Here is a 26,968-nt window from a genome sequence, read left to right on the forward strand (position 1 = left end):
TCACCGCAGTCTCGGAAGGCTGATACCTGCATCCGGTGCCTGACTTGCTTGCTTTTGACTGCGCGTACGAGGTAGACATGGCTGTATCTCCCCAAAAGGAAACATTCCCTAGTTATCTGTGAGACATACCGAGCAACTTGAGAAAAGTACCTTGCCTGCAACGTGCCGTTTATAAAATTTGGTGTCTTCACATGACTCGAAAATGCGCCATCCTGCCACCAAGGTCCGCTGTGTTGGAGCATGAATGCTTTTTGTGTCCGTCGCGGAGGCCGTGTTCTCACCACTAGGACTCGGGCTCAGGTGTATCCTCGAAGAAGGTTACCTCGGGAGGTTGTGCGCCCTGCACGCTCCATCGACCTTTGTCTTCGCCAGCCCGATTCGGCCTCAATACCCTCTCCTGGCACCTCTTCCACCCCCACGGTAACCACCAGAATCAGGAAGCCTTTCTCCTCGCCTCCATTCACCGCTTGGAATATTGCCCCAGCCGCCAAAGTCACCTCTTGACCCATAGCCATTGAAGCTGCCCCTACTGCTCAGACCGTACCCGCCTCCTCGCACTCTCCCATAGCCATTTTCTCGGGAACCTCCTCTGCCACTGACACTTCCTCGAGAAACCACGGTGCCGTCGCTCAAGGGAGGGAAGACGGCACAGTCGATAAAGTCTCCTATAACAAACCGTGCATCTTCCAGCGTCTTGCCAGCGTCGTCTCCTTCGAGTTGGACACCATCACCGCCGCCACCGCCATTGGAATATTCCGGCGCCGAGACAACGACACTACCTATCTCTTTGCTCAGGTATCTCCCTCTTCCTTCGCTTTCAAGCCTTCCCCCTCCGCCTCGGCTGGCGTGAACGTCAGGGTAGACGAGTCTGAAGCTCAACCTCGTGCCCACGGCCGGATCAGGTAAGATTTGCGGCAGGGCCTGCGTCAACAGCAGCGCGAGTTCTCGCAAGGTACAGCTCATCCACGTGTAGATCTGCAAGTGGGCAGGTAGGTGCGGGTGCGGGTTTGACGGGGTCGGTACGGGGAATTCGGTGAGGCTGTGGAAGGCGGAGGACCGGTAGCAGAAGTTCAACAGGAAGGGCGTGGTGGACTGACGGTCGACGGTGGTTTTCGCCGGTTGAGGGGTCGGCGAGCGACATTCTGAGAGGGAGGCCGAGAATAGGAGGAGACTTGTTCGTTTGAGAGGGAGAATGTTCTTGGGGAGGCGGTAGATCGGGACTCGGAGGGTTTCTGCTCCTTTCAGAAGGGAGAAGAATCTTTGAAGATCGCGCAAAGGAGTAGTGTACGCAGGCGAGATGTACAATGCGTCGGTGAAGCCAGGGATGAATGTGCCTCTGTAGCTATCTGATCCCATTCACGTCATCTTGTCTCGAAAGCGTCGCCAACGGGGGAGGTTCCAGGGACTCAGGGACATCTAAAACAGCGAAGTAACAAGTATGCCTCTCTCCCTTTTGATTTTCCTCTTCTGCACAGAGTATCCAAGCCCGGCACAGAACAGAAAAGAGACCGAAGAACTCGACGAACGAGGTGAATTAGCAAACAGCCAAACGATGCGGGTGGCGCAACTGCGGGACGAGCATCGTGTGGTAGAGACCGCGTCGCGGCTGACCTTCCTTACAAGGAGCTCTGGCTGGGGAGCATATGGCGCCTGTTACCAGTTCACACTACCGAGTACATAATACTCCTCTTCCGATGTACAGTATTATCTAACCACAGCTGTCCTGAGTGCATGGACGGATCAAGGGCTCCTCGGGAGTAATGACTCGTGAAATCCGTGCCAGGAAATATATGTATGTACAGATATATATGTGGATATAAACACTCGAGTTGACTTCTGCTCGACATACCTAATTTTGAACAGCCTCGAAAGCATTCGAAAGGACACTCACTCATCCATCAGACGACAGAGCAAGCAGGCCCTCAATCTTTCCATGCCATCAAGGTCCACCCAGCTCGTCTTTCTTCTGCGCCGTGCTCAACACCCTTGCAAACCACTCCTCCCCGTCCGGATGCATGAGATCCGTGAACAGGGTACCCTTCAGCACGCTTCTCACCTCATCCCAGCCGGCCACACCCAGCTGGATGGCTTTGGCCGCGAAGTGCGTAGTGAACCAGCCTCTCCCTTCAGGCTTCAGGTCCATCAACATTTCCGCACAGGCGCCCACGTACAGTGCCCAGAGGCGGGCATGCTGGTGTCTCTCGTAGTGGGGAAAGCCGGAGCTTTCGCTGAGCTGGAGCATTTCCTGCATGTTGGAGAGGATGATGGCCGTGGCGTCAAAGAGGCGCACACCGCACACGGCGGCGTTGAACGAGATGGCCCGAATGTAGAGCAGTGTCGCGAGGGAGATGTAGCCCTGACAGAGAACGGAGTTTACGAGGCCTGGCGGCGGGATGGCTTCATACTGAGCCTTTGCTTGCAGGAAGAAATTCACAAGCCGGCCCTGGTGGAGGTACACTCGGGTGAGTAACCAGCGCAGCAGCGCCGTGGTGTGCTGTCCGGACTCTGCGGCGGAGCAGTTTTGGAACAGCCACACTGCAAGGCTCTCTCGTCGCTCGATGAACAGCGTTCGTAATCTGGGGTTATCGATCGCCGGGTCGAGATATCGCGCCCTCACCTCTGTCAGGTCTGGAAGGTGAGGTTTCGCCGCGTCAACCACTGGCTGCAGCCGTTTGGGGAGCCACTCGTCCATGTCGAAAATGGGTCTGCAGAGGAACATGGAGGCGCGGTGGATGTCGTTATAGAGGACGTACAGCAGCAGGTTGGTGTCCAGCTTGTCCCCGTCGTGCTCGAAGTAGCACCGCAGCATATTGAGGTGTGTGGCTGTGCCGGTGAAGTCACCCATCAGCGCGTCAGCGCTCACGAGGAGATGGATGTGCCAGTAGAGCTGGGCGCGATGGACCTTGCCGGCGGCGAGGCGGTTCTGCAGCGCGGCCACGCTTTTGGCCCGGTAGTAGACGGCTTGCTTCTGGACGGTCGGGTTCAGAGAGATCACCGCCGCCTCGGCCGCGCAGCTGGCGATGAATCCTGACCCAGCACCTTCGTCCCCCAGTCCATCGACCCCGTCTCCCAGTCCGTCGACGCAGTCTCGCCAATCCCGCCACGCGCTGGCGCTCGTCATCCATCTGCGCTTGGTGGTGTGGTAGAGGGCCGGGATAACGAAGTCGCGGTGGAAACTCAGTATGTCGTTGGCGGTCGGGGTGATCTCAACGGCGTAGGCGGCAAACGGGTCCGAGTTACCTTTACCTACAATGGTCATCAGAGATTGTGGTTGAAGTGGCGTTATATGTGCCTGGTGCATCCCCTCTGCCTGATCTGGTTGGTCGAGGACTTCGTGGTTGATCAGCGAGCGAATCGCCATCTTTGCAGACGCTCGTGGACGGTTCTCGGCATCCGAGACTGTTCTTCCTGGGCCTTGTACACGCCTGGTATGCTTGACGTTTGGTGATTGGTGTGTATCGAGCGCTGGGGCTTGTGTCGACGCGGACCCCTGGGGGTTCACCTTTGACTGGGCATCAGGAAAAGGAGCCTTTATAGAAGCCCGCAGAGCTCGAATCTCTTCCTGCCGCTTCCAGCTGCGATACTGCTTCTGCACATGAGAGAAGACTCTCCGTCTGTTGGGCAGGGCTTTCATCTGATTTGCATCGTGATTGACAAACAGGAAGTCACCCTCGAAGGGTCTTTCGGCGGGCATCTCGTTGCTTCTTCGAAGCGTGCAGACCCCTCCGGACAACCAAGAGGCATGTATGTATATATCTCCTTGTTTGTGTTCAGAGAGCAACTGGTAGCCAAGAATCAAAACACACGCCTCTTATTTACACTGTGGAATCTATTGGTCTGTAGGGTCAGTGATGTATGTACAATACCGCAAGTTGTTCGCCAGGACCGCCCGCTGATCGATCGACGTCAAGCAAGAGTTTCTTTCAAGCTTCTCACAAAAAAACCGTAAACGAGGGAGGTCTAGAGAGCTGCTGCTGACAAGGTAAGTTACATACCTAGAAATATGCCCCCAATGGCAGACCAGCAAGTCTTTTTCCCAGTCTAGCATTCTGGGCGTGGGACCACGTCAGAAGGGAGGCAGGGTTCGGGGTCCTTGACCCAAAAGGGGGAATGGGTATGCCTACCTAGTATTACCGGTGATAGTGATAATGATGATAATCAATATCTACGAGGCCTGGGTGAGGCCTGGCCTGGGCTGGCCTACTGGCCGACTTTGCCCTTTTTTGTGTGAACCCCGAAGCGTGCGGTTCGTTTGTTGCAGCCACCGCCGCCCACAGAAGTTCCCTGTTTTCGCCCGCGAGGAGTTTCACGCCAGCCGGAGACTGGAAAGAATACGCCGCCGGCTGGGGAGGCGGGTAAGCAAGCAAGAAAGCCTCGCCCCCTCCGTGCGCGTCGCTGCCTGAGTCGAGTTGAAACGAGCTGGACCTGCTTGTGCTTCCCTCGCACAACTGGAGATTTGAGATGGGAAGTGAGGTGGACAGGTATGTGGTGGCACAAAGGTGCGCACTCGCCGGAGAACGAGAGAGAAACCGAAAAAGGAGAACGAGAACGAGAACGAGAACAAGAACTAGAAAAAGAAAGAGAAAGAGAAAAGCGTGGCAGTTCTTCTAGAACCACGACAAACATCGCCGATTCCGCTCGCGGGATATCGAGATCTCGAGAGTTTTGTGGAGACGGAGAGGGCGAGAGAAGGAAAGGAAATCCTATTACTTGTAGGAGGTACGTAGCTATTTCTTCTCCACCATTGCAAAATGGTTTAAACTGAGGAGCTTGCGGAAATGACTTGCGAGGGAAGATCGATTGATCTAGCTATCTAGCTATCTGGCTATGGGAGGCATCTCATATCCCTCCCTGTTAGATACGGAACTGCCCCACGTATCGAGGACAGATATTCACACAGCCTCGTTGGGGACGCTTCGGTCTTCTTCTCCTGTCCCTATTATTTCGACAGGACTATTGAGAGGCAGTGTACGTACATTGATATCCTTCACTGCTACAGGTGTCTGTCCCTTCGTTTGCCCCTTCATTTCGTCCCAGTGGGCAGAAGTTGACAATCCCGGCTGGAGTGGCCCCCATCTCCTCTCCTGTCAGATGGGCAGCTTGCGGCCGGCGATGCTCCGCCAGCTCACTAACTATGTACATACAAGGGAGAGTTTCCGTTAATTTAACGAGCCCTCGCATGTCCCGACCTATGCGGCCGGGGCATGGGCTTACCCCTCCGGAACTTCTTCATAGGCTATACACACATAATGTACGGAGTCAGCGATCAAGCCCCAGTCGCCTAACGCTTAAACACTCGGCCGCTTCGGGTCTCGATTCGGGTCGAAGGAAAAGCCCCTGTTGTCTAGAACAGTCCATATACATAGGTATCCTTTTGTCACAGGCCGTGCTCATTTTCTGGGTCTGTCTCTCGTTCGTCTCCCGTCTTTGCCTTGTTATCCCCACATGTATTCCATCTGTTCACAGCCACACTGCGGTCGCAGCTCCCGCTCCGGCATGCAGCTTCGTTCTCGCAACCTCTTTCATCTCGATGCCATTCCAGCTCAGAACAAACACAAATCCTTCCTCACTATCTGTCATCGCCAGATACTCCACTCCACCAACGGTTGGTCCGGGTTGGATGGCATTCGCCCAGCCGCCACTTGTGGGTGTCTCCCACATATAGAGCAAGCCATTCCAGCCTTGATCTTTGTCGTCCAGTTGGACTTTCTTGCCTATCGATCTGCTGGTGTGATGAGGAGGGATTGAATCGTCAACCTTGCCTTCGCCGGTCAACTTGTACACTGCGACATATCCCTTCACGCCGGTTTCGAGTCCCCGTACACTGGTGTACAAGTACTCAGGTTTGTCTCCCGACGATAAACTCGTCCGGACCTCGTCAGCCCAGTATTCCTGCGCGTTTTGTCCATCTGGAATGATTCGGAAGCCTTGTTCATGCTTGAGATACACGCCGTCGTCGGAGGTGGAGAAAACGTCCACGAAGCTCGAGTGTTCTTGCACGCAATAGACGAACTTCCCGCTCGGGTGGGGCCAGACGTGTCGCGGTCCGTCACCACATCGAGGCGTGTTGTGCTTTTCTCCCAGCGTGAGTTTCCCCGTCTCAGGATCGACCGAGTATGTCCAGATACACTCTCGACCGATGTCAGCCACGTAGAGGGCTCGGCCATCCGGCGAGAGGTCGGCAGAGTGAGCTCCGTGGCGAAGTCCTCCAAAGTCCATGACACTGCCATCATCACGCTGCGCGTCACTTTGACCCACGAAAGAGAGGACTTGCAGCGGTTTGATTGCGGAGGATCTCTCGCCCTGGACGACCCCATTCGTTTGAGCATCACCAGAGTCGAGCGGCGCGATGATACTGCCGCTCTTGGGATCCAGGCGAAAGACCTCTCCGGTTGCTCCTCCGGCCGAATATAGGGCTACATCACTCGCTGTGACGTACCCACTACGGGATCGGGTTGGGGCACTGTTGAGAAGCTGGATATCTGCTGGGGACTTGACGGTATAAGCGACCACAGAGGGGGGTTCTGTCCATGCCGTAGCGTAGAGGTTGCGGGTTCCGTCTTGCTTAACGGGAGACAGATGAAGCCAGGAGTGTGACCCGATGGCAGAGGTGCAGTGAACGACCTGGAGTTTGCCTTCCGAGGTCGACGAGGGAGGTGTGAATTTCAGCGTGTAGAGCTCAGGGGTGTCGAACGTGCCCACGAGAAAGTTGTAAGTTCGAGCCATCATGACGTATTCAGACTTTTGTTGGACACACCGTGAGATGAGTCTCGAAGGATCGTTTTGGATAGACTTGGGCTGAGGAACGTCTTATCCCTATTCACAGCTTTTGGTATAGGCAGCCTGACACCTCCACGCCACTACTCTCGGTCCGCTCTGCTAGATTCAAATTATCAGCCTATGTATATACGCATCTCTCAATCGGATCAAGCCCCCCTGGAGCCGCAACCGAGAGAGATGGGCCTCCCTAGATTTCGGCTGGCTTTCGGTAAGTGTTTCGGTTGGCCGGAGACAGAGTCGGGCTTCTCTCTGCTGCCCAGGCCAACGCCTTTAAAAGAAGCAGATGTCAGAGGCTGTCGCTAAACTTCTTTCATTAGAAAATACCGATATGAAAACCGAAGACATGGCAAGAAAGCAATGGGCTTGATGTTGTTCTCTTGGTTGCTCCTTCGGATGGGAGACTGTCTCGGAACTTAATTTCTCCGGGACACCGATCCGATACTTTCCCCGCATTTCGCTGTTCAGCCTTGTCCGGCTCGACGAGGCATTATCACGCCCACTGATTACGCCTCGGGTTACCCTTCTATGTCCAGTGGCTTGGGTGAGAAGAAAGAGAACAGAGAGGCCTGGGCGATTCTTGCTTGGTTTGTTTGCTATGACGGCTACGCTGGCTTTATGTTGAGCCGCCCAGGGTCTCTACCGGAAACGGTTCCCTTACGGATTGACGAACGCTCCGGAGTTGCGCCAAGGTGAGGAACACACAGTCGCAACCCCCCAAAAGACCAAAAGGAAAGGTCAAGAAGACCGCCGGACGAGGGAAAAAAAGAAAAGAGCGAAAAAAAAACTTGGCCACCCAACCCCAACAATCACACCGCCCAGTGAGCATCGCAGTGCAGCGTGAACAAGCGAAACTCGTCTCTTTACTTTTGAGACTGGTTTTCTTTTTATCTCACATATCCATTGATGGAATCGTCTAAACTGCGGAACACTTACGGTGAGGTGTGTCTGTGTTGACACTAGTTGACTGCTCATCGTGCTGAAGAAGCAGAACACCTGGGAGGGAGCCAATATCCAACACCGGAATGTGTAAGTAGATTGCACTGGTGAGAGATAGTGAACAGATCACTCTAGGTAGGTCCGGGCAGAGTGTGAAGGAAGGCAGGGAATCAGAGAAGTAGTGAACATGGCAAGGGCGAAGTATCAGAGACTGTACATGATCCACGGAGGTGCTGGATGAAGCCGATCTGTGCACACGTGTCATCTCTCAAGGAATAGACATATGTCCACTGGTCAAAGCATCACATTCTCATGCTCTAGCTGTTATAGTAAAGCTACTAGTGGTGGAAGTTCATGTTGAAAGGGAGGTGATCGTCCTACTGCAGAATAAGCCAGTCAGCCGCACATATTATATGATATCAAACCAAGCGAACTGAATGGGCTGATTAGTATAGGACAGGTGGCTCTTTGGAACGCGGTCGTGGATGAGGATGAACGACGTAGCACTCAAAACTGAATGTGTTGCAAAATCCAGTCAGGTAGCCTCAAATCAGCAGGATGCGGCACAACATGTCCACGAAGCATGCCCAACAACACGGCATCGGAGTTTAGAATGACAATTCCAGGGCTCGAACGAACACCGATGCCATCAACTGATTGGTGATGCCTGCTTGTGTGTTTCCAGCATAATGTAAGCAAGCAATCAAGCAAATGACCAGGAGACAGCACATCTCATGGGAAACAAGCGTAGTTGAAACCTCTGCAAAATGCAAAGACAATGAATGCATTGACAGTCACTTCTCTAGGTTTATAGCGCTCCTTCTGTACCAACTCCCAGACACCAATACCAAACTACAACCGTTTATTCCTTAGCCCCGTGGACAAACACTCGTTCTTCGAGCGGCTTGAAAGTCTTCGGGTAGGGGTCGGCAGCGGGCTTGCCAAAGACCAGTTGGGCCTTCAAGCTCCAGTTGTTAGGGACGTTCCAGGTCGCCGCGATCTTCTCGTCGATCAAGGGGTTGTAGTGCTGCAGGTTCGCGCCAAAGCCTTCCTTTTCCAACGCGGTCCATACTGTTGTGCAGCTGAGTCAGCCCTAGACTACACAGAGGAAAGGGGTATACACGGGGAGTACTTACAAATATATTGATGTATGGCATTGGTGTGCTCACTCCATTGAGGGAACTTGTCGGCATAGAGCGGGAATTTTTCCTGCAATTGGGCGACGTCCTTGGGCTCTTCGTAGAACAAGATGGTGCCGTACGCCGCCTTGAATCCCTCGAGCTTCTTCTCCGAAGCAGGCCACGCCTCGGCCGGCGCCACCGACTTGACGACGGGGATCACAATGTCGCCCCACAGTTTCTTGTGCTCCTCGTTCAGCAGGACAACCACGCGGGTTGACTGTGAGTTAAAGGAGCTAGGCGCGTGCGTGACAGTTTCATTGACGATTTCATGGATTTTGGAGTCGGGAATTGGAGATTCACTCGACAGAGCATAGTAGGTGCGGCGGGACTTGACCGCTTCCAAAAAGGCCCCTGACGACATTTTGCTGGTGGATGACGTGAATTGGCGAGCCTGCGAAGCTGACTTTGGAAGACTTGTAGTAAATGAAGGAGGGTTGTTGAGGGAGTGTCTGTGAAATGGAAGAAGGACGGATGCCGCGCGAGTTGGGCTGATACTTATATATCTGTAAGTCCGGGATGGCGTTGTCAGGCGCATGCTCCTTTTGGCGGTCTTCTCTGATTCCGATCTTGACAGATTGAACCGATCCTGGCACAAAATCGAGGTCCACGATATGGAGCCAACGGTGAAGAACAGGTGCTGAAAAGTGGAGGGTGTTCGCTTGCAGGGACAGATTGGGTCGGATATAACTTGGTGATTGAATGATGGAAGGTTCTATGGCCACCCTTTAGATAGCTAACTGGTGGATAGCTTGCTGGTGGTGGTTCGGTGGCTTTGTGGCTCCGCTGGCTCCGTTGGCTCGGTAGGTAATCTGTGTGAGTAGCTTTGCAAGGCTGGAAGACATTCCGCGCTTTGTCAGTTCTGGCTGGTAATGATGTCGTAAGCAGCGAGGATTGCGTCAAGATGAATTTGGGCACTTCTGGGCGAGAATGGAGATGCGGCGACGAGGCAGCGTCGATGATTCGTGACTGAGGCCCAAGACGGGAGAAATTTTGATTGAGTCCAGAGCCACAATGTGGAGCAGTTCGTCGTCCTTCTAGATGGCGTTTCGGCAGTTCAGCTTCCGCTGCTGGGTGGCTGGATTTACCACTGATCTGAAACTTGTCTTGTCGTTCAAAAAGTACTGAGAAACCTCGGTGGTATTCGTTCGTCTCGTGAAGGTGGTCGGTATAGGTGATGTCCAACAGCCAAGGCTTCCCCTAGTCGGAGAGAGCAACACGCCCACGACGTCTGGGCAGATCCATACCTTGTATCATCTCTACCACCTTATTGATGCGCGACCACTGATTATGCGATTCGAGGTTGGAGTCTATATAGCTTTCATCTCAGCCACAACTCGGGCCCTCGGACCATGATTTTGGAGCGAAAATGGTCCGACACTTCCCCTGAACATGCCGATGTCAACGATCTACTCCGATGCTGCAGAAAGTAATCGACAGGTCAGAGAACGATCTGCTATGTTGGAACCATATATCGTGTGGACAATTCCTCTCAGGAACCAAGAGAGTGCAGTCTGCAATCTCCATTTCTAAGATAAGTGGGAAAAAGAGTCCATCCTCGGCGGCTATCAAGACTCCACGCAAAGACAAAGCCTCCTTTTCATCCATAAGTCCGGTTTATTCTTGTTGAAGGAATAGCGGCCTACGCGCTCTTCTCTGGGTCGGCCCCGGCATTGGTGTTTGTCGTCGCCAGACTTCCGTTTGTGCGAGTTCTTCTCGACCGCACCTCCAGATCATGGTGCGCACGGCTCCGAGTCGCATGCAAAGCGGCCATATTGGCTTCATGTTCATCATCATCTTCACTGCCACTCTCTTCGTCCACGGGTTTCCGAATCGCCATGGTAGGTGCAAATTTTGATCTTTGGCGGAGCTTCTTGCCAAAGAAGTAGAAGCACACAGGAATCGGGACGCACAGGGCAGCAATGCAACCCAGAAGCGTGCCGGCCCACTCAATACCAAGGTTGTCAAACATCTGGCGCGCGAAAAGGGGAAACCCTGCGGCAAGACATGACCGCAGGAAGGTGTTTGCTGCAATGGCAGAAGCAGCACTATACAGGGTCAGCGTGATTCATCACCAGAAACAGGACATATGAGGGAGGATCCACTTACAACATAAGATATGAGTCAATGATGTAGTTGAAACAGCAGATGAAGATAGCCAGCAGACCAAATCCGGTGAAGAGACCAGACAGGGTCGGAACAATCCAATGGATTGATTCCTTGAAGCCCGTCCAGCCGAACCAGAAAAGACCAGCGGCAAACAGCACTCCTCCGATCATGACCGGCGGGAGACGCCACTCTGGGACTGGAATCCCGCCATTGGCAGCAAGCTTCCTGTTGTAGGCTTTGGAATCCCATATGATAAAGCCTGCAACAATGAAGATCCCACAAACCATTCCAAAAAAGGGTAAGCCCGCCACACCAGGAGTGATATGGTGAACGCCCTGGAAGACCAGAGGATAGGCTGTCAAGAAACAATACAAGAGGCCATAGATGAAAGACATGTAGCAGGTGATGGCAAGAATGATCGGCTCGGAAATCAGGAGTCGAATCGGACGAGAAAAATTCTTAGTGATGAGTTCTCGGAAGTCCACCTCGACTTCCTCTTGCTTCGCATGGATGCCCCAATTCTTAGTTCGGCGGCGTAGTTCGGCGGCCTTGCCCACCAGGACGACAGGTGCGTACGATTCGTGGATGAATAGAAAGACCAGACACACAGCCGCTGAGCCCATAATGCCTGGAATATAAAGGTTCCAGCGCCATCCCAGGTATGATTTGTTGATAAACCCTCCAATGAATGGTCCCAGCATCGGGCCCATGAAAACCATGGAGGAGAAGATGACGATGGCCGTGCCTCTTTGCGTGTTGTCAAACATGTCGGCGAAGACAGCGGCGACGACAGCCAGGGGACATGAGCCGAAAAACCCAGTAAAGAACCTGGTTATCATAACTGTCTGTAGATCCTTTGCGGTGGCACAACCGAAGCAAAAGATCGAGAAGCCAAACATTCCAATCAAGATGGGGAGTTTTCGACCTGTTTCGACTCTGTTAGCATGTCAACTTCCTGTCGTTCTCAACGCTGGTTACCTCGCAATTCTGAGAAAGGACCCCATATCAGCGGGCCAAACGCATATCCCAGGACGTATAACGACGTGCTAAGAGTGGCTACTTCGGGACTGACTCCGAAATGAGCGGCCACGCTGAACGTGGACGCGGAGAATATCGAGGACGTAAAAGTACTGCACAAGCAGACGTAAGCCAGAATTGCGCCCATGTAGAGTCTGCGAATCACATCAGCATCGGCATTTCCTGTCATATCGCACCAATCTCAAACTCACTTTCTCCGGAAGGGCCAGTTTTGAGGATGGAGAGGATCGTCTTTGCCATCGAACTCTACCACGTACTCCTCCTGCGCTGGCAGATCGGGAGGATATGGTTTTCCACCGCCAAATTCGGGGAGAGGTCTGGTGTCTGCCTTTGACTTTATGCTCGCTCCCACAGTCTGGACCTGCTGCAAACGATGTGTTTCCGTCCTAAGGTCTTCGATGGGATGTGTCCTTGTTCTCACAGCCCTTGCAGAAGGAACTGTCGCGCTTGAGGCTCCCGCAGTGGCTATTCTACCCATATCGGGAGCGGAAGATGTGCTAGAACCCGAAGAGCTGGAGGCGACGGATTGCTGAGATCTTTGGCTGCGCAATGACCGACGCTCTTTACTTTCATGAGACCATTGGCGCGTGGCCTGGAGCTCAGCCCGCTGCATATCCCGATCGACAACATCCATGTTGGCAGATGTGCGAAACTGCTCGTTTCGTGTGGTGTGTTCGTGCTCTCTTTGCGCAGGACGAAGTCTGTCTTATACGGCAAACCCTGGTGAGCCTCTAAGGATATCTCGGTCTTAAAGTGAATTACTTCGTCCACTTTTTCGTACGGTTGTGTGAGGTCAGAGGTGGCGATGTAATTATGGGGAATAATCAGCCGGACATGTCAACTCAGCGCCCGGTCGCGACAATGGAAGCACCGATAAGTCGGATATGAATGGTTATGAACGGGATATGCAGGGTTCGGTATTCGGCTGGGATGCAGAGATCCGACGGAGGGGAGAAACGAGGGTATGACAGCCCAGAGCGACGGGTAAATATAGTCGAGGGTAGGGTTGAGGCTCAGAGAGAGGGCGCTGGAGCGTGAACGAGAGGATACAATAATTTTATCTGAACTTCAAGGCGATCAAGGATGCAATGGTCAGTCAATGCAGGCGATGCGACCGATTCGCCGATGGATACAAGAAAGAATGACCGTGTGTGTGCTAAGTGAGAGTTGCAGTAGCTTGGGGACGAAATCCAATTCAACAATAACGGCGATGATGGGGGACGGGATGATGGTTGGTGATGGTGGTGGTAACGGTGGAGAGAGTGATGATGACGCAGCTGCAGGCGAATGGCACCAGCTGGGGCGACACCTGCGCAAAAATGACATGGGCTTGCATCTTAGCTGCTTTCCCTAGGCTCACTGGGCCACTAGGCTCTCTTCTCCCCCGCGGCAACCCTTTTTTCCCTCTCATCGATTTGAGTTTCGTCGCCAACAACCAGGGGCGCTGCAAGCCCCTGCAACCCTTTGAGTGGCCTTCAAAAACTTCGAGGATCAGGTAAGAAGACTCTATGCCTCTTCAAGTAATAGTCTCATCAAGTATTGACCATGATTTGCAGCCAGAGGAGCGAACGGCCGATGGGGGGCCCCATACAGTCTAGTGAGCCCGCAACCAAGCCCAATGATGGCGCCCGAAGCTCTCGGGCAAGCTTCTCATCGCGTTCGCCGACTGGTGTTCCGACTTGCCACGGGCTGCTGATTAAGCGGCGTTTGTCCCCATTCGATTGGGCGCAGGCGCCGATTGCCTCTCTCCCTCCTCGCGAAGCCTCAATCGAGCCCAATCCTCCCAGACCACTGACCAATGGCCTCTGAAAAATCGCACTACGGAAAAGAGACTACCTGGGAATTTAAAATGCATAAATATGTAATCTACGACTGACGCGGCCGCTATCTGCGACTTCGAAATTACTCAGCGCGCAGCTACCTACTTTGCCGTTGTACAACGCGCCGAAGTTACGCGGTGATGGTTTTTCTCCGTCCAGAATGAAAGTATCTTAACCCACCAGCATGGGGACGAACGGTGTCCGTTGCTGCAGGACTCTATTTGTGTTACCTCCCGAGTGCCTAAAGAGTTGGCAGTTGCCGGTTCAAATCCTTGGTTGGAGGACAAATCTCAGACATTGGCTACGGCTAAAACTCACGCGCCGGCACGTCGACTGGTCAACCGGTTTCGCTGTCGAATCACTGACCATCGAGTGTATTCGCCGGCCTCCAGGATATTGATCTTGCGTGTCCGCCCACTTGGGTCACCCAAAATCACAGGCTCCCATTCTTCCCCCTCTCCTTCTCCACCATCCTGTCGATCTGGGATCATCTGGACACTCTTCCGTCTGAAGAGGACCACAGTGAGAAGGAGAGTTAGTGCCATAAGGACACCGGCGACGATGCCAGCTGCCTGCATACCGCCATACTTTCTCTCCACTCGACCCCCAATGCCAGTGGCGACGGCGCCGAAGATGAACTTTAGAAACTGAGTTACGGCCATACCTGCACTAACTCGAGGATAACAGGAGAAATTTGTGCGCAGTTGACGTGTTCGTCCGACCACTGGTTTTCGCACGGGGCGTCCAGTCATTCCAGGTTGCAAGTCCGACGTGTCGAAGGCTAGCATCATTTGAGCATAACACTCTGCAATGGCCAAGTTCGAGCCAAACCCCACAAAAGCGGCAAACACGCACGGCACGGCGATAGGGAAGGGTGGCTTTCTTGATGATAAGGCGAACCCGATAGCTACCAGCGGGAGAAAGACTGTGAAGAATATCCGGCGAACCGTATGTGACCGCCACACCATCGCCTTCTGAAAGGTCATGCTGTCTGTACGAGGGGGATGATACCGAGCACGACTCAGCCAAGATGCTTTCTGAAAAGGTATTGCCAAAGCTGATCCGAAGGCCAGGGAAAGAACGCATAGTCCAACCTCGTCAGGCCGGTAGAGATAATCAGTGGAGGCCAAAGCTCCGAGCAACTGTTGATGTTAGCCAAACCCGGCTACCCACAGCCAGGGACTCACCATCAATACCATGGTAAATTGCGCATACACCCAGGCGGCATAGATGGACAGGACCAGCAAGCCTGGTTGCTTGGCCATCCGCCAACTCAGCCGGAGAGCTGCCATGACTTCTTCACCCCACCAGTACGGCCCATTCCCAGTGAGATGCAGCTTGACTTCCCCACGGGCAACCCTGCTGAAGCTCCCAGCCTCGCCGATGATCTCTGCAATTGTTCGCCGGAACGCTGATCGACGCACTTCCGGCGCGATGAGGTTGAGTAGGATGACGGCCAACAGCAGAAGCAACGAAATCCAAAAGCCCCAGTCCACTGAAGTGTTGCTTATGATAAGGGTTCCAATTAGGAATCCAATGCTGATCGAGCCAACAGAGCACCATGACCAGATTGCTAGCCAAAATCCCATTCCACCTCCATGCCGGCGGACATCGTATGCATCAGGAATTTCATGTGATTCGTTACTCTGTAGCGATGCACCGAAGACATCCAATAGTGTGGCGAGGTTATTGATGTCAGCAAACCCAAGAACAAAGCCTGACAAGCCACGAGACAGGAGCAGAATGATTCGGTATCTCGTGAGATCCGGCGATCTGAATGTTGTGACCATCAGCCCCTGGGGGATTTGCAAACATAACGCCAATGTGAGTGATGCAAGGGTGTAGGGTTTCCGTCCGTGCAAGAGGGGGAGAGGCCACAACACCAAAGCCGGAATGGAAAGTCCAAGATAGAGGAAAAGATTGCCCAGAATGATCTGACGGTCGAAGTCGACGATAACGTACTGGATTGCTGGAACTTCTCCTGCATATATGCCGAGAAGTAAACCAAGACAGGCAACGTTGATGCAGCTCACGGTTGCAGCGAATCGCTTTCGAGATGTTGGCCAGTTGCGTGCCACGGGTGCGTGGTGACAAGTGGCATGGACGTCCAAATCCTGAGCTCGCTCTGGGAGGTCGATGTGCTGTACGCCATTGAGGTCGACCGTGTAGAAGGGACAGGGCGGCGGATGGGCTAGGTTGATGCTCACATGCCGGGAAGGGATTCCAAACACCTGGCTGAAATGCCTCTCGTGGCCTGGCCGAGGGCTACCCAACAACGGTGTCTTGTCTTCGTCAAAATGGACCGCCTGGTCCCCACCATTCAGCGTCATGGTAGGCGTTGTTCTTGAAGCGGAAGATCTGCTTTCTGAGAAGCCTTTGGCAGATGCGATGCGAGGGCCAATTTGAGGAGGGGCTAGGAAATGAGCTGGTTTGGTTTTAGAGTGTGAAGGCAATGCTGTTGATCCTCTATCCCTGGACAACTTTTTCTTCCTCTCCTCCAGAGAATCGGCGACTGGCTCTGGAGGGATAACTTTCAAGTCAGCGGTACTGCATGCCCCTCGGCAGCGAATGATGGCGTCTTCAGTCTCTTTGTCAGTTGCTTGCGACCTGGGGGACTGGCCATCTTTGGGGGAGGCCGCAACGTCGCTCGTCTTCAAAGTGACTTCTTCCAGGTATGTGCTGATCTTTTTTGCGAGACCTAGCGACTGCCGCCGTGATGGGCCGTGAAGATTTCCGTCCCGTTGTGCCGGCACATGGTCGTCATTTTGAACAGATCCTGCGCTTTCAGCGAGCTTGACAGCCTCTTCGACCAATCGTTCCAGTTCTCGGATAGTCTGGGCCATGGACGTTGACAATGCTTTCCCTGTATAATCATCATCTTCGCTCCCATATTCGTCAGTGCCACCTTCAGGTAATATTTTTGGAGAGCCGCCACCTTGTGGGGGGTGCCCGTCAGATTTCCCAGTCGGTTGGTCTCTGTTTGCTCCCATTCGTCGAGGTAAATCTAGGGCTCAAATTGAGATTCACCGACAAACGAGAGGGAGGATACAAGATAGCAAGGAAGGCCAGGTATTCGAAGAATAATAATATCATAGCTTGATCGAGGAGTGTGAAACCTGGAACATTGTGAAGCTGCTGAGTACCTGGGACGTAGGTCCACTCGAGGCATTGTTGCAGCTTCCCTGAACACGATCCCCCTCGCCCCGTCATTGAGATGGAAGTGTCGATCACGGGTAACACATATGGTAGGCACAGGCGAAGGTGAGAGGGTACATCCCACCCATCCAGCCTGGTGCCAAGCTTTTACTGGGCAAAGCTTATGCTTGAGCTTGGCAGTGGGGAGAGGGGAAACAAGAAGCTGTGCTTCGGGGCGAGCCGATCGATGGGATCTCTCGGCATGGCTACCAGCTGGACCATTGCCGGCATGGTTGTGCAGGTGAAGAATGATCAGCGCATTAGGCGGCTGTACCTGGGTAGTATTAGGTCTGCAGGATTAAAGGGGGTTAGGCAGAAAGAGATTTCATGGACGTGCGCTATGTGGCTCTTGCGAGGTTCGCCATTTTACCCCTCCATGGAGTGGCCCCCCTGGTGTCAGGAGTTCCAATGGCCATGTCAGCGCTCGTTTCGTGCCAACGCCACGCGCTCGTGTCACGCTCCTGCCCTTCGCACTCGTCGTCCTGTCATTTTTGTGTGTCTTTCACCCTTGACTTTCTGCTTTTCTTTCCTCATCGCCCTCAGCATCTTCGTTTCGTCTTTCTCTACCTAGCCTGCTTCCTGACTCGAACCTGACTACTCCCACGCCCACCTGACCTCTTTACCACTTCAAACACACTTCACCCCGCAATGTCGTACTACAACGATCAACCTGAGGGTTCTTACGGCCGTGATCCCTACAACCAGTCTCCATCATACGGAGGTCCTCCTCAAGTGCCTCATCCATGGGTCGCCGAGTGGGACGAGCGTGACCGCCGCTGGTTCTTCGTCAACCGTGAGACCGGAGACCGTACCTTCCAGCACCCTCAGCAGTCCTATGGCGGGGGCGGTTACGATGAGAGGGGCTTTGGAGGTGGCTATGGAGGGGGTTATGGAGGTCAGGAGGAGAGAAGATACGACGAGCAAGAACCTCAGAAGAAATCTCACACTGGCCGCAATGTTGCTCTCGGTGCAGCCGCAGGTCTCCTTGGAGGTGCGCTCTTGATGCACGAAGGAGAGAAAGTCGGTGAGTAATCGAGGTGGAACCCTTGTCTCCCTGATATTCCTGTCTGACACATCACAGAGAACAAATGGGACGACGCCAAGTATGATGTCGAGAACGATGTGCGTGACGGGGTGCAAGACGTGGAGAACTTTCCAGAGGACGCAGCACGCTGGACTGGAGACAAGGTTCAAGAAGTCGAGGACATCCCACAAGATATCGATCGCAAATGGGATAATGCCGTGCAGGACGTCGAAGATGTGCCCGACGACGTTGCTGGCTGGGCTGGTCGAAAGGTTGGGGACGTTGAGCGTAAGTTACCCCTCAAAGATAGGTTGCTGAACCTTGACAGGGCTCTTTTGGTGCTAACGACAACCCAGGATTTGATGACAACATCGACAACGCCTACGATCAAGGCCGCGATGAGGCCCGATACAACGACTACTAGACAGACTCAAATCTCTCGACGTTCTACTTTCATTTTGAGGTAGCTCAGACAGATATGAGGAAATGAGCCTCTACAGCTCATGATATGACGGCGTTTCCATGGTTGATATTGACCAACCTCCTGCATCATGGCTTTGGCGATACATCAAATCTGTCCTTACTAGCGATAGAGCTTTCGAAAGACTCAACTGGGCTGTAACATCCAATAAATGAGGTGACTATTAGTCGTTTGATTTTTCCACGTTGTCTTGGACGCCCACTTTCCCCAGGGGCGCCTAATGAAGCATGGTCAGCGGACGCAAAACTCGCTCTGCCAACTCGAAGCCGAGTCCTTGAGGCTGAGGCGTGTTATACAGGGGATGCGCAGGTTGAATCTATCCATGGATTAAGCTCTCAAACTGATCCAGAATACGCCAAAAAGTGAGCCTGACGACTTACAGGTCGGTGTCGTTCCACAAGCAACGACCTGTTCTTGGACTTGCTGAGGCTGCGATGGTCTCTGGCTCATGACTTCATGCCCCCTGTACCAACCACAGCTTCTACTAGAGTGTTCTATATTCGAGGCAGAGAATGTTGGCCCGAATTTCTCTCCGCATCCTGCCGCTCTCCGTCCTTCACACGCTCACTCGGCATGCTGGCGTTCGTGTGCGCCAGATGTTTAATGATCCCTTGGAGTTGCAGTAGAGTATTGATCAGCCCCAAGGCTGTCAGAGACTCATGCATGCTGAGAAAGTCAACCCGAGTGCTTCGAAAGTGCTGTCGATGTCCCCCGAGGATATCCTTTGCTCTTTCGAGATGCTCCAAGGTTTCTGGAAGGGAAAGCAAAAGTGCTCTCAGCGCCGTTCTCATCCTGTGCTGCGGACTGTTGGCGGAGAATAAGCTAAACAGGATGCCTTTCTTATCAATCTCGGGCTGGACGTGGAGCAGAGCATTCCTTATTTGCAGGTGAGCCATCGCCCTAACCCGCTCCGCTCCCTCGACTGCACCCCTGCACTGTTTGACCAGCTGTGTCAGATCCACAAATTGAGCGTCTAAGTCTGCGAGCAGCTGGTTGAGCCCATTCCCGTGACTCGATACGACGTGTGCGGCGACCGAAGTGAGAACCTCTCAGGTGCAACACCTCTCGAAATAGGCATTAGCTGGTCGTCGGCTTTATGAATATGGTCAAGTATCTCACATATAGCCCTCTCCGACTTGACGACGGTGGTGGAAATCTGATACTCGGCCTGGACGACGCCGTCGCCATACGCGGCTATTGTCTGGGCGAGCGGCGTCTTACCCGGGAACACCATGCTGCTCATCCGGATGGACGTCTTTTCTTGTGCAAGGATGAGATCAGCGTTACTGAGAAGTTTCTAAAATGAGGCAGAAGCAGACTTGACACATTCTCCCACTGGCCTATCTCCACGGCGGCCTTGTTGAGCGCGTCGAAGACATCTTCCAGGCCAAGACCGTTCGAATCGCAGGAGAAGCCTATTGAATTTTCTGGACGTGTATGCGACTCTGGATGCTGTTTCAGATTGCTGCGTTCCTTGCTGAGTCCACCTTATACTGCTCTCGAGAACTGCGTGTGATCCGGTCTGATCGCTGCGTTGTTGTTTCTGAAAGGTGATCAGGAGCTCCGTCCTCCGGGTTTCTGTGGAACAGTTACCCTTTCAATATGTGGTGTAGATATAATGTATGGCTGTCGAGACGATGAATTTCGTTACATTGTTTCTACGAGTTGTCATTGACTTTGATCGTAGTCTAAACGCAAATATCTTCACAAACATGCATCTGTTTACTCATTAGGTCGTAAGAACGTGCGAAGAGAAGGGGTTTACAGCATTCTTGATGGTTGCCCGCGTGACAGGGTGGAATCAGGAAGCCATGGCACGCACGGACACGGATGGGAAGGGAGGCGTTATCCGTGCTGTCTATGCGCATGGTGTTGGTTTCCGTCTTAGTCCCCTCCCCGGGCGAGGATTGTCTTTGAGCCTTCTCAGAGAGTGAATATTTCTCTGAAGTTACACTCCGAAAACGTGGCTGGCACAGCGAGTCGTTAGTCATGACGAAAGGGGGAATGCGCGGCTCAAGTCTGCCAACCAAGCGCCGACGATACGAACACAATCGGAATAATTCCAGAACAATGTTTTTGATCTTCTATGGTCCTCTCGCATACACGAATACGAGCCATTTCCTAGGTATCTAATGGGCATTCTCGATACGTTGGGATGCCCATGTAGTTAGCATCCTCTCCCGATCCGAGCACCCAGGCATCTCATCATCGCTGGAAGCATGGGCGTCTCGGCGATGGGTGGCGGTGTCGATGAGCTTGACGAGTTTGGACGAGTTTGTCGGTGAGCCACCATCGGCAGTAATAGACGCCGTACAGAGGATAGTTACCGGGCGTCGCTTTTCCGAGTACCACCAATTTACCCACGACTGCGATGATAGTCCGAAGAACTGGTACGGTAACCAAAAAGACGCGCCTAAAATCGCGGCACCAATGTCACCTATCGGGAGCAAAGCATAGAAAATAAGATATGGTCCGACCAGAGTCAGCGCTGTGATGAAGGGAAAAGCATCTGGGCCGGCACCTGGGCCAAACTGCATAGGATATGTCGTCGGCGGGAAACAGGGCATTGGTCCGCCCTAAATGACTGTGACTGTGAGGTGGTGTCTTCGTCTTCTGAGAACATGGCCTCTCCTCGCACTCCATCGAACAGTCGGTCCCTCAGACTGGCCAAATCCTCTCAGGTGTCCGGTGAACGAATATGTCCTGTAAGCCGGGATGCTTGAAGACCAGCGCTACCGGATCCCTTCTCGCGGTCTGAATACTAGAGATGTGGCAGAACGGCTACGGCAGGCCAGATCTCAGAAATGAGCTGCCGTTGACCATCGAGGTTACTGGCCACACAGGCGTGTGAAACTGGCCCTCTCTCCATTAGATCCCCAAGTCCTTTGAATAAGCTCGATGCTAAGCATTTCAACTGCCGCGCTAGCCTGGTCTGGGCTCCCGCCATGACGACGGCCAATGACGACGGCCTTTTCAGCCAGTCAGATCTTCGAGCAAGTCATTCCCGGCTGGAATATTACCATCAACCCACATCTCCCAGATCCAATGAGGCCAAAGTACAACCTGGAAATGTGAATACGCGTGCGAAAGGATTTCAGCAGCCAAGGCACAGACATTTAGGGGCTCTCCAGGTTTTCCGAGGAGGACTGGCTGAAACGGTCTGAGCAGGTACAGTATATTCATTATTCATGAGTACAAATGTGAGGATTAACTTAGCTGGTGGGTGAAACACTGAGTGCACACTTCCTCATCCCCTTTCCTGCCTCCTCCTGAAGCCTCTCAGCTCATATGTCGCTGTGGACATCGTACACCTATGCTACAACAACGACGAAAGCACACGTCCCCTACCGACTACCTCGTACATCCTAGTTCCCCACAATCCTCCATCAAGACTTCTCTCCCCAACAACTCGAACAAGTCACTGCTAACCTCCGGTGCTCTCGTTCCCACGAAAAGAGATCCCCATGAGGATACCGCTTTCTCGTCCGATAACACAACCTCGTCGATCAAAATCTTTCGTCTGGTCAGTCATGCATGATTCTTCGGAGGCAGTAAAATCGCCTCCAGGGTAAGCACAGAGCGGCATCACACTCGTCTCATTCGGGGATGAGCTCGGTGTCGGCTTCTTACTTTCTCTTGGCTGAAATAGTAGCAACGTCTCCTTTGGAGTAACTAATGAAGTATTTTCTAAATCCAATGGATTTCTCAACGACATCAAATTTGAGCCTCTTTAACATCTTGGTCCCTGCCGATGCAGCCATCTACGAGTCCTGCCATCACGTCTTTGTGCTCTTTCATTGTAAGGCAGTTCCGAGGCGTGTTGAAGGGTGAGAGAAGGAACTCCTGGGCAGGGCAGGCTTTGTTCTCGCGCAGTATCACCATCCCAATCAAAGCAGGCAGCGAAATCATTCACCGTTGTTGATCCGCCCTCTCCCTTCCGACATCGACAAGTGGAATCGGCCTCTTGGTTCATGTGAGAAGAAGGAACCCTGCAAGCACAAGGCACTGGGGGCTCAAAGCCTCACAGCCTCAAAGCGACCGATTCCTTTCATGCGGCTGTTTATTTGTCTAAGGAACGCCGCCCATTTCCTCTGTCTGGCTCCACACAACTCGGTCCAAGCACGCTCTTTGTCACTGCTCAGATTTTTGCTGCAAGGCAGTTGTCATTGTGCCACGCTATAGTGGCCTTTTTACTGCCTCAGTTCAGTCGCATTGTCTTACAGAGCTGAGTTCTTGATAACCTAAGGACAGGCGGACACACCTCTCCTTGAGTTTTTCAGTCAAGGACATTCGACATCACCACTTTCAGAGAGAAAGTAGAAGCTCACGTTACCGAAAGGGCAAAAATTCCACAAGTCATTGCTGTTGCTTCTGACCTCCCGTGGAAGCCAAAGGAAGTCTTTCCCCTCTCCCCTTCTGCTTCTGCTTGTTAAAAATGGCTAACCGAACCTCCTCAGAGGAGGATCCACTGCATGACTACGTCGATGAAGAACTGGCAGAGGACCTCGCGCACCTTTCTTCCGTTTCGCGTTCTCCAACTCCGGGGGTGGTTCATTGGCATCCGACTTCCGCCTTCACCCCCGGAAGAAGTCAAAGAGATGTTCAAGGTGAGGCTGATGCCCTTACTCGGTATCACGAATGGTTCAGATCCCAGCTCTTCTCTTCCCAACAGGCTCGGCCGTTCGCTGCCAACGAGAACGCTACTAGCCAGAACACCGCAGCTACTACCGCTGTGGCCGCTGCCGGTCCTAGCCTGCTTCCTCCTATTTACTTTGGCGGGGACTACGACGACATTGACGATGACATTGACGACTACATTGGCGATGATTGTGATAGCGTGTCCACCACCAGCAGTGATGACTGGTGGCTCAACGGGATCCCCCTCCGTCGTCGTAGCAGGAGCAGTGACGAAGAAGACCAGGAGACGCCGCAAGTCACGCCGCTGCCGCCACGTCTGCCTCCTCCGCAACGCCGGCTCCGTCGACATCCGCCGGCCCCGGCGTACGCGGGCGACGGCGGCCCAGCCATGCTGAGCTTCGCGCTAAAGAACTGGGGCGAACAGCGCGCCGCCGAGTGGGCGAAAGCCGAAGCGGAGTGGTTCGAGAAGCAAGACCGCATGAAGGACCGCGTCCTGGGACTGGGAGGCGCGGCACGGTGGCCGGGCCTGTGGCTGGAGAAGGTGAAGAAGGACAGCTTCGTCGACGCCCACGGCGATGCCGTCATAAGGGACACTTTTGACTACACCAAGCTCGCCACCGCCGGAGCCCGCAAGGAGCGCATCCTAAGGCAGAATCCGGCTATAGCGGAGACAGGCGATGTAGATTTTTTCTCCTGAGAGAGACGAAGAAGGAGGAGAAGAAGGAGAAGAAGGAGAAGAAGGAGAAGAAGGAGGAGGAGAAGGAGAAGAAGAAGGAGAAGAAGAAGGAGAAGAAGAAGGAGAAGAAGAAGGAGAAGGAGAAGGAGAAGGGAAGCTAAGAAGTTTGAGTAGTGAGGTCGAGGCTGGAGAATTCAGGGCGCAGACTCTTCCAGGGAAGGACGACGGAGATGGTCGTGGAGAGAATGGGATTCGATGTTTGCCATCTCGGTCGGAATGGGCGGTTGCCGAAACAATCCACCACTCCTTGATGATTTGGTTGGGTAAATAAAGGACAAATCCAGCAAGTTCAGTTGGTCTTTTCTCCATTGATTCATTGATTCATTGATTCTTGTGTTCTCTGATCCGCTATTAATAAATCCCCTAACTCGTTCTCTGTCTGGACACCGTATTCTATTTCTCTCCGCCTCCCTGGCCCGTTTGTTTCGTTTCGTTTCGTCCCGTACCTAGGACGTAATACGTGTCTCGCATCGAATGGGTTAGACGACGCCACACGGGTCTCCGTACCTTACTACATAAAGTAAGTTAACAGTTGCTATCAACACCAAACGACAAGGGCACGGACCAGTCATGAATACTTGACTCATGCCGCTCCTCCTCACAAGGCTCCAAGCCCCTTGCGCTTCCGGGTAGAAAAATATGTGTCATCGCTCATCATTGTCACGTTTATGCTATATGTGCTCAGTCTTTATACACGGGAATAGACAGGCTGTTTTCCAGCTCGGAAGCTAATGGCTTGAACTAACCAGCCCTCTTCGATTGAACTGCTTCTTTGACTTTCGTTTGAGTCCAAACAGGTTTATCGTGGGGGTAGAAGGATATCTTTGCTCCCTTCAAGGCTCGAGCACTGTGGCGGCTGACATTGTTCGGCATTAGACTTTGCGGCTATTCGCGCCAGCCTGGCTCATACACATGTAGCATATCAAGGATAGCCGGCAGGGGGAATCTACCTCAATGATAAATCCTGTTCCAGTCGAAGTCCCAGCGAAGCTGTGCCATCTGGTGTTGCACGCCAGTCAGGTCTACGTCCCAGCTTCCTCAAGGCTAGGCAGTTGCTGTTTTCTCAATGCCGCCCTCTTCATGGACAGCGACGGTACTGACATTTCCTTGAGCCTGCGCTTTTTCGTCCACGTGCTCGATCTTGACATGTTCTCCAGCCTCGTCCAACGTCTCCGCGACCTAGTAAGCGCAACTCGTCAGCGAGATCTGAGCTCAACGAGGAAATGAAAGTGGACAGTAATGACGGAGCGCAATTTGATGTTTATGACAGAATCTTGCTCACCTTGTCACCGAAGACCGCCTCGATTTCTTCCAGTGTCTTGCCCCGGGTCTCAGGGTAGAAGAGGACGAAGACGATGGCGAAAACGAAACTCGAGCAGACGAAGATCAGGAAGAACTTCCACGAGATGGTCTCGATGGCTTGCGGGGTGAATTGCACCAGGATGATAATCAGGATGTGCTGGGTCATGTAGCTGACGGCCACACCAACGGGGCGGACCGAGGTAGGCATGATTTCGGCGGGGTACTAGATTTCGTCCAAACAAGTCAGCCTTCAACTGCTTCTTCCGGATTGACGCAAGGCAGGGGATTGGACACGAACCGTTGCCAGGAAAGCGTTGGCAGGCCCGCCATACCCAAGACCGACGAAAAACATGGCTGCGATGATGCCCTTTGCGAGCGAGCGGTTGGTGCTTCCGCCATTCTCGTAGACTGCCCAGGTGATGCAGGTGATGAGCGTTCCTGCAACGATGAGGAAGTATGATATAAACTGTCTTTTGGTCAGAAAAAGTTCTCATTGGAATTCCTCACACAAAAGACAAAAGACTGACCATGGTGGGCCGCCGACCCATCAGGTCGAAGCAGAGTGCGGCGTAGACTGCAGACAGCGTGCCGACGCAACCCCAGACACCGGTCAGGATGAGGGACATGACGTTGCTGAATCCGACGTTCGTATAAAGAATGACCTGGTAGTTCTGGATGACGATGACGCCAGAAAGCCTGCGATCATGTGTCAGCGGAAGCTGCTCCCAGTCTCTCTGAAACCGCGAAATGTACTTACATGCATGCAATAGCGTACCAGAAGACCAACAAAAATCGTTTGCGGTACGACGGCTTTTGCCAGATTGCCTTGAGACCCAGGCGCTCCTCCCGATCGAGCTCGATTTGGGCCTTGATCTGGTGGAACTCGCGGATATAAAAGGTGTCATCATGTGTCGTGCCGTGCATTTTCTTAAGAGTCTCCAAAGCCTCGTCGTAGCGCCCGACATATGCAAGAAAACGGGGTGACTCCGGCATCAAGAAGGAGCACGCGAACATGGCGACGCCGGGAATAAGCTGGCAGCCCAGCAGGAGGCGCCAGGAGACATCGCCTTTGATAAAGTAGAACCCCAGGCCACTGGGCATTATAACTCAGCATTCGTCCACTGCAAGCATTAATTAAACACGACTTACACCCATTCAGTGAAACAGTACGCCCCATTCACGCTGACTCTGTGGAATTGTCAGCTCATAGCCCGATCAGATCACTATAAATCTTACGAATAAAGCCCGCCTATTCTTCCTCGCATCGCGGGAGGAGAAATCTCGGAGGCATAGGCCGGACACACGACAAATATCAAGCCTGAGGCAAATCCACCGATAACTCGACCGGCAACGAAGACGCCGTAGCTTTGGGCTCCTGTCTGCATTGACGCAGCAAGTAGAGACGCCAGGCAGCCAACCTGGATGGTCCGAATACGTCCGTATTTGTTAGGCAGGTACCAGTTCGAAGCCATGCCGACAACGGCACCAGCATAGTATGCCGATCCCATGGCACCGATGGTGGTGGAGTCCAAGCTGAAATACTCGAGGAAGGATGTGTATCCGAGAACCGACGTCGTGCAGGCTTTTCACAGATGTCAGTTTCGCCGGCAGCAACGAGATATGAAAGCCTAACCAGAGTCATAGCCATAAAAGACTGCCCCGAAGGTGACGTACAGCACACATAGCCAGTTGTACCGATTCATCTTGGCAATATCTTTGACAGCAGTCGTG

General features: G+C 53.1%; 9 protein-coding genes across 9 annotated transcripts; 2 read left to right on the plus strand and 7 right to left on the minus strand.

The window, feature by feature from the left end:
• Window positions 1-384: 384 nt before the first annotated feature.
• On the minus strand, window positions 385-1,356 carry AYL99_00193 (hypothetical protein; the record flags this gene model as incomplete). The annotated part of the gene is made up of 1 exon (XM_018831709.1): window positions 385-1,356. One exon carries the CDS (start codon window positions 1,354-1,356, stop codon window positions 385-387), a length of 972 nt encoding a protein of 323 aa, XP_018697588.1.
• Window positions 1,357-1,939: 583 nt separating this feature from the next.
• On the minus strand, window positions 1,940-3,694 carry AYL99_00194 (hypothetical protein; the record flags this gene model as incomplete). Its single annotated transcript, XM_018831710.1, has 1 exon — window positions 1,940-3,694. One exon carries the CDS (start codon window positions 3,692-3,694, stop codon window positions 1,940-1,942), a length of 1,755 nt encoding a protein of 584 aa, XP_018697589.1.
• Window positions 3,695-5,460: 1,766 nt separating this feature from the next.
• AYL99_00195 (hypothetical protein) lies at window positions 5,461-6,726 on the minus strand (the record flags this gene model as incomplete). The annotated part of the gene is made up of 1 exon (XM_018831711.1): window positions 5,461-6,726. One exon carries the CDS (start codon window positions 6,724-6,726, stop codon window positions 5,461-5,463), a length of 1,266 nt encoding a protein of 421 aa, XP_018697590.1.
• A 1,852-nt stretch (window positions 6,727-8,578) lies between these two features.
• Window positions 8,579-9,258, minus strand: AYL99_00196 (hypothetical protein; the record flags this gene model as incomplete). Its single annotated transcript, XM_018831712.1, has 2 exons — window positions 8,579-8,787; window positions 8,853-9,258. 2 exons carry the CDS (start codon window positions 9,256-9,258, stop codon window positions 8,579-8,581), a joined length of 615 nt encoding a protein of 204 aa, XP_018697591.1.
• Window positions 9,259-10,536: 1,278 nt separating this feature from the next.
• Window positions 10,537-12,675, minus strand: AYL99_00197 (hypothetical protein; the record flags this gene model as incomplete). The annotated part of the gene is made up of 4 exons (XM_018831713.1): window positions 10,537-10,942; window positions 11,004-11,928; window positions 11,982-12,175; window positions 12,233-12,675. 4 exons carry the CDS (start codon window positions 12,673-12,675, stop codon window positions 10,537-10,539), a joined length of 1,968 nt encoding a protein of 655 aa, XP_018697592.1.
• A 1,500-nt stretch (window positions 12,676-14,175) lies between these two features.
• AYL99_00198 (hypothetical protein) lies at window positions 14,176-16,704 on the minus strand (the record flags this gene model as incomplete). The annotated part of the gene is made up of 2 exons (XM_018831714.1): window positions 14,176-15,003; window positions 15,049-16,704. 2 exons carry the CDS (start codon window positions 16,702-16,704, stop codon window positions 14,176-14,178), a joined length of 2,484 nt encoding a protein of 827 aa, XP_018697593.1.
• Window positions 16,705-17,704: 1,000 nt separating this feature from the next.
• Window positions 17,705-18,504, plus strand: AYL99_00199 (hypothetical protein; the record flags this gene model as incomplete). Its single annotated transcript, XM_018831715.1, has 3 exons — window positions 17,705-18,080; window positions 18,138-18,368; window positions 18,437-18,504. The coding sequence occupies 3 exons, from the start codon at window positions 17,705-17,707 to the stop codon at window positions 18,502-18,504; spliced, it is 675 nt and encodes a 224-aa protein (XP_018697594.1).
• Window positions 18,505-22,996: 4,492 nt separating this feature from the next.
• AYL99_00200 (hypothetical protein) lies at window positions 22,997-24,036 on the plus strand (the record flags this gene model as incomplete). Its single annotated transcript, XM_018831716.1, has 2 exons — window positions 22,997-23,878; window positions 23,908-24,036. The coding sequence occupies 2 exons, from the start codon at window positions 22,997-22,999 to the stop codon at window positions 24,034-24,036; spliced, it is 1,011 nt and encodes a 336-aa protein (XP_018697595.1).
• Window positions 24,037-24,979: 943 nt separating this feature from the next.
• AYL99_00201 (hypothetical protein) lies at window positions 24,980-26,940 on the minus strand (the record flags this gene model as incomplete). Its single annotated transcript, XM_018831717.1, has 8 exons — window positions 24,980-25,114; window positions 25,218-25,460; window positions 25,536-25,703; window positions 25,765-25,933; window positions 25,995-26,330; window positions 26,387-26,425; window positions 26,474-26,819; window positions 26,871-26,940. The coding sequence occupies 8 exons, from the start codon at window positions 26,938-26,940 to the stop codon at window positions 24,980-24,982; spliced, it is 1,506 nt and encodes a 501-aa protein (XP_018697596.1).
• Window positions 26,941-26,968: the final 28 nt, after the last annotated feature.

This window comes from Fonsecaea erecta (genome assembly GCF_001651985.1).
Source record: "Fonsecaea erecta strain CBS 125763 chromosome Unknown Scaff1, whole genome shotgun sequence".
Classification (NCBI taxonomy): domain Eukaryota; kingdom Fungi; phylum Ascomycota; class Eurotiomycetes; order Chaetothyriales; family Herpotrichiellaceae; genus Fonsecaea; species Fonsecaea erecta.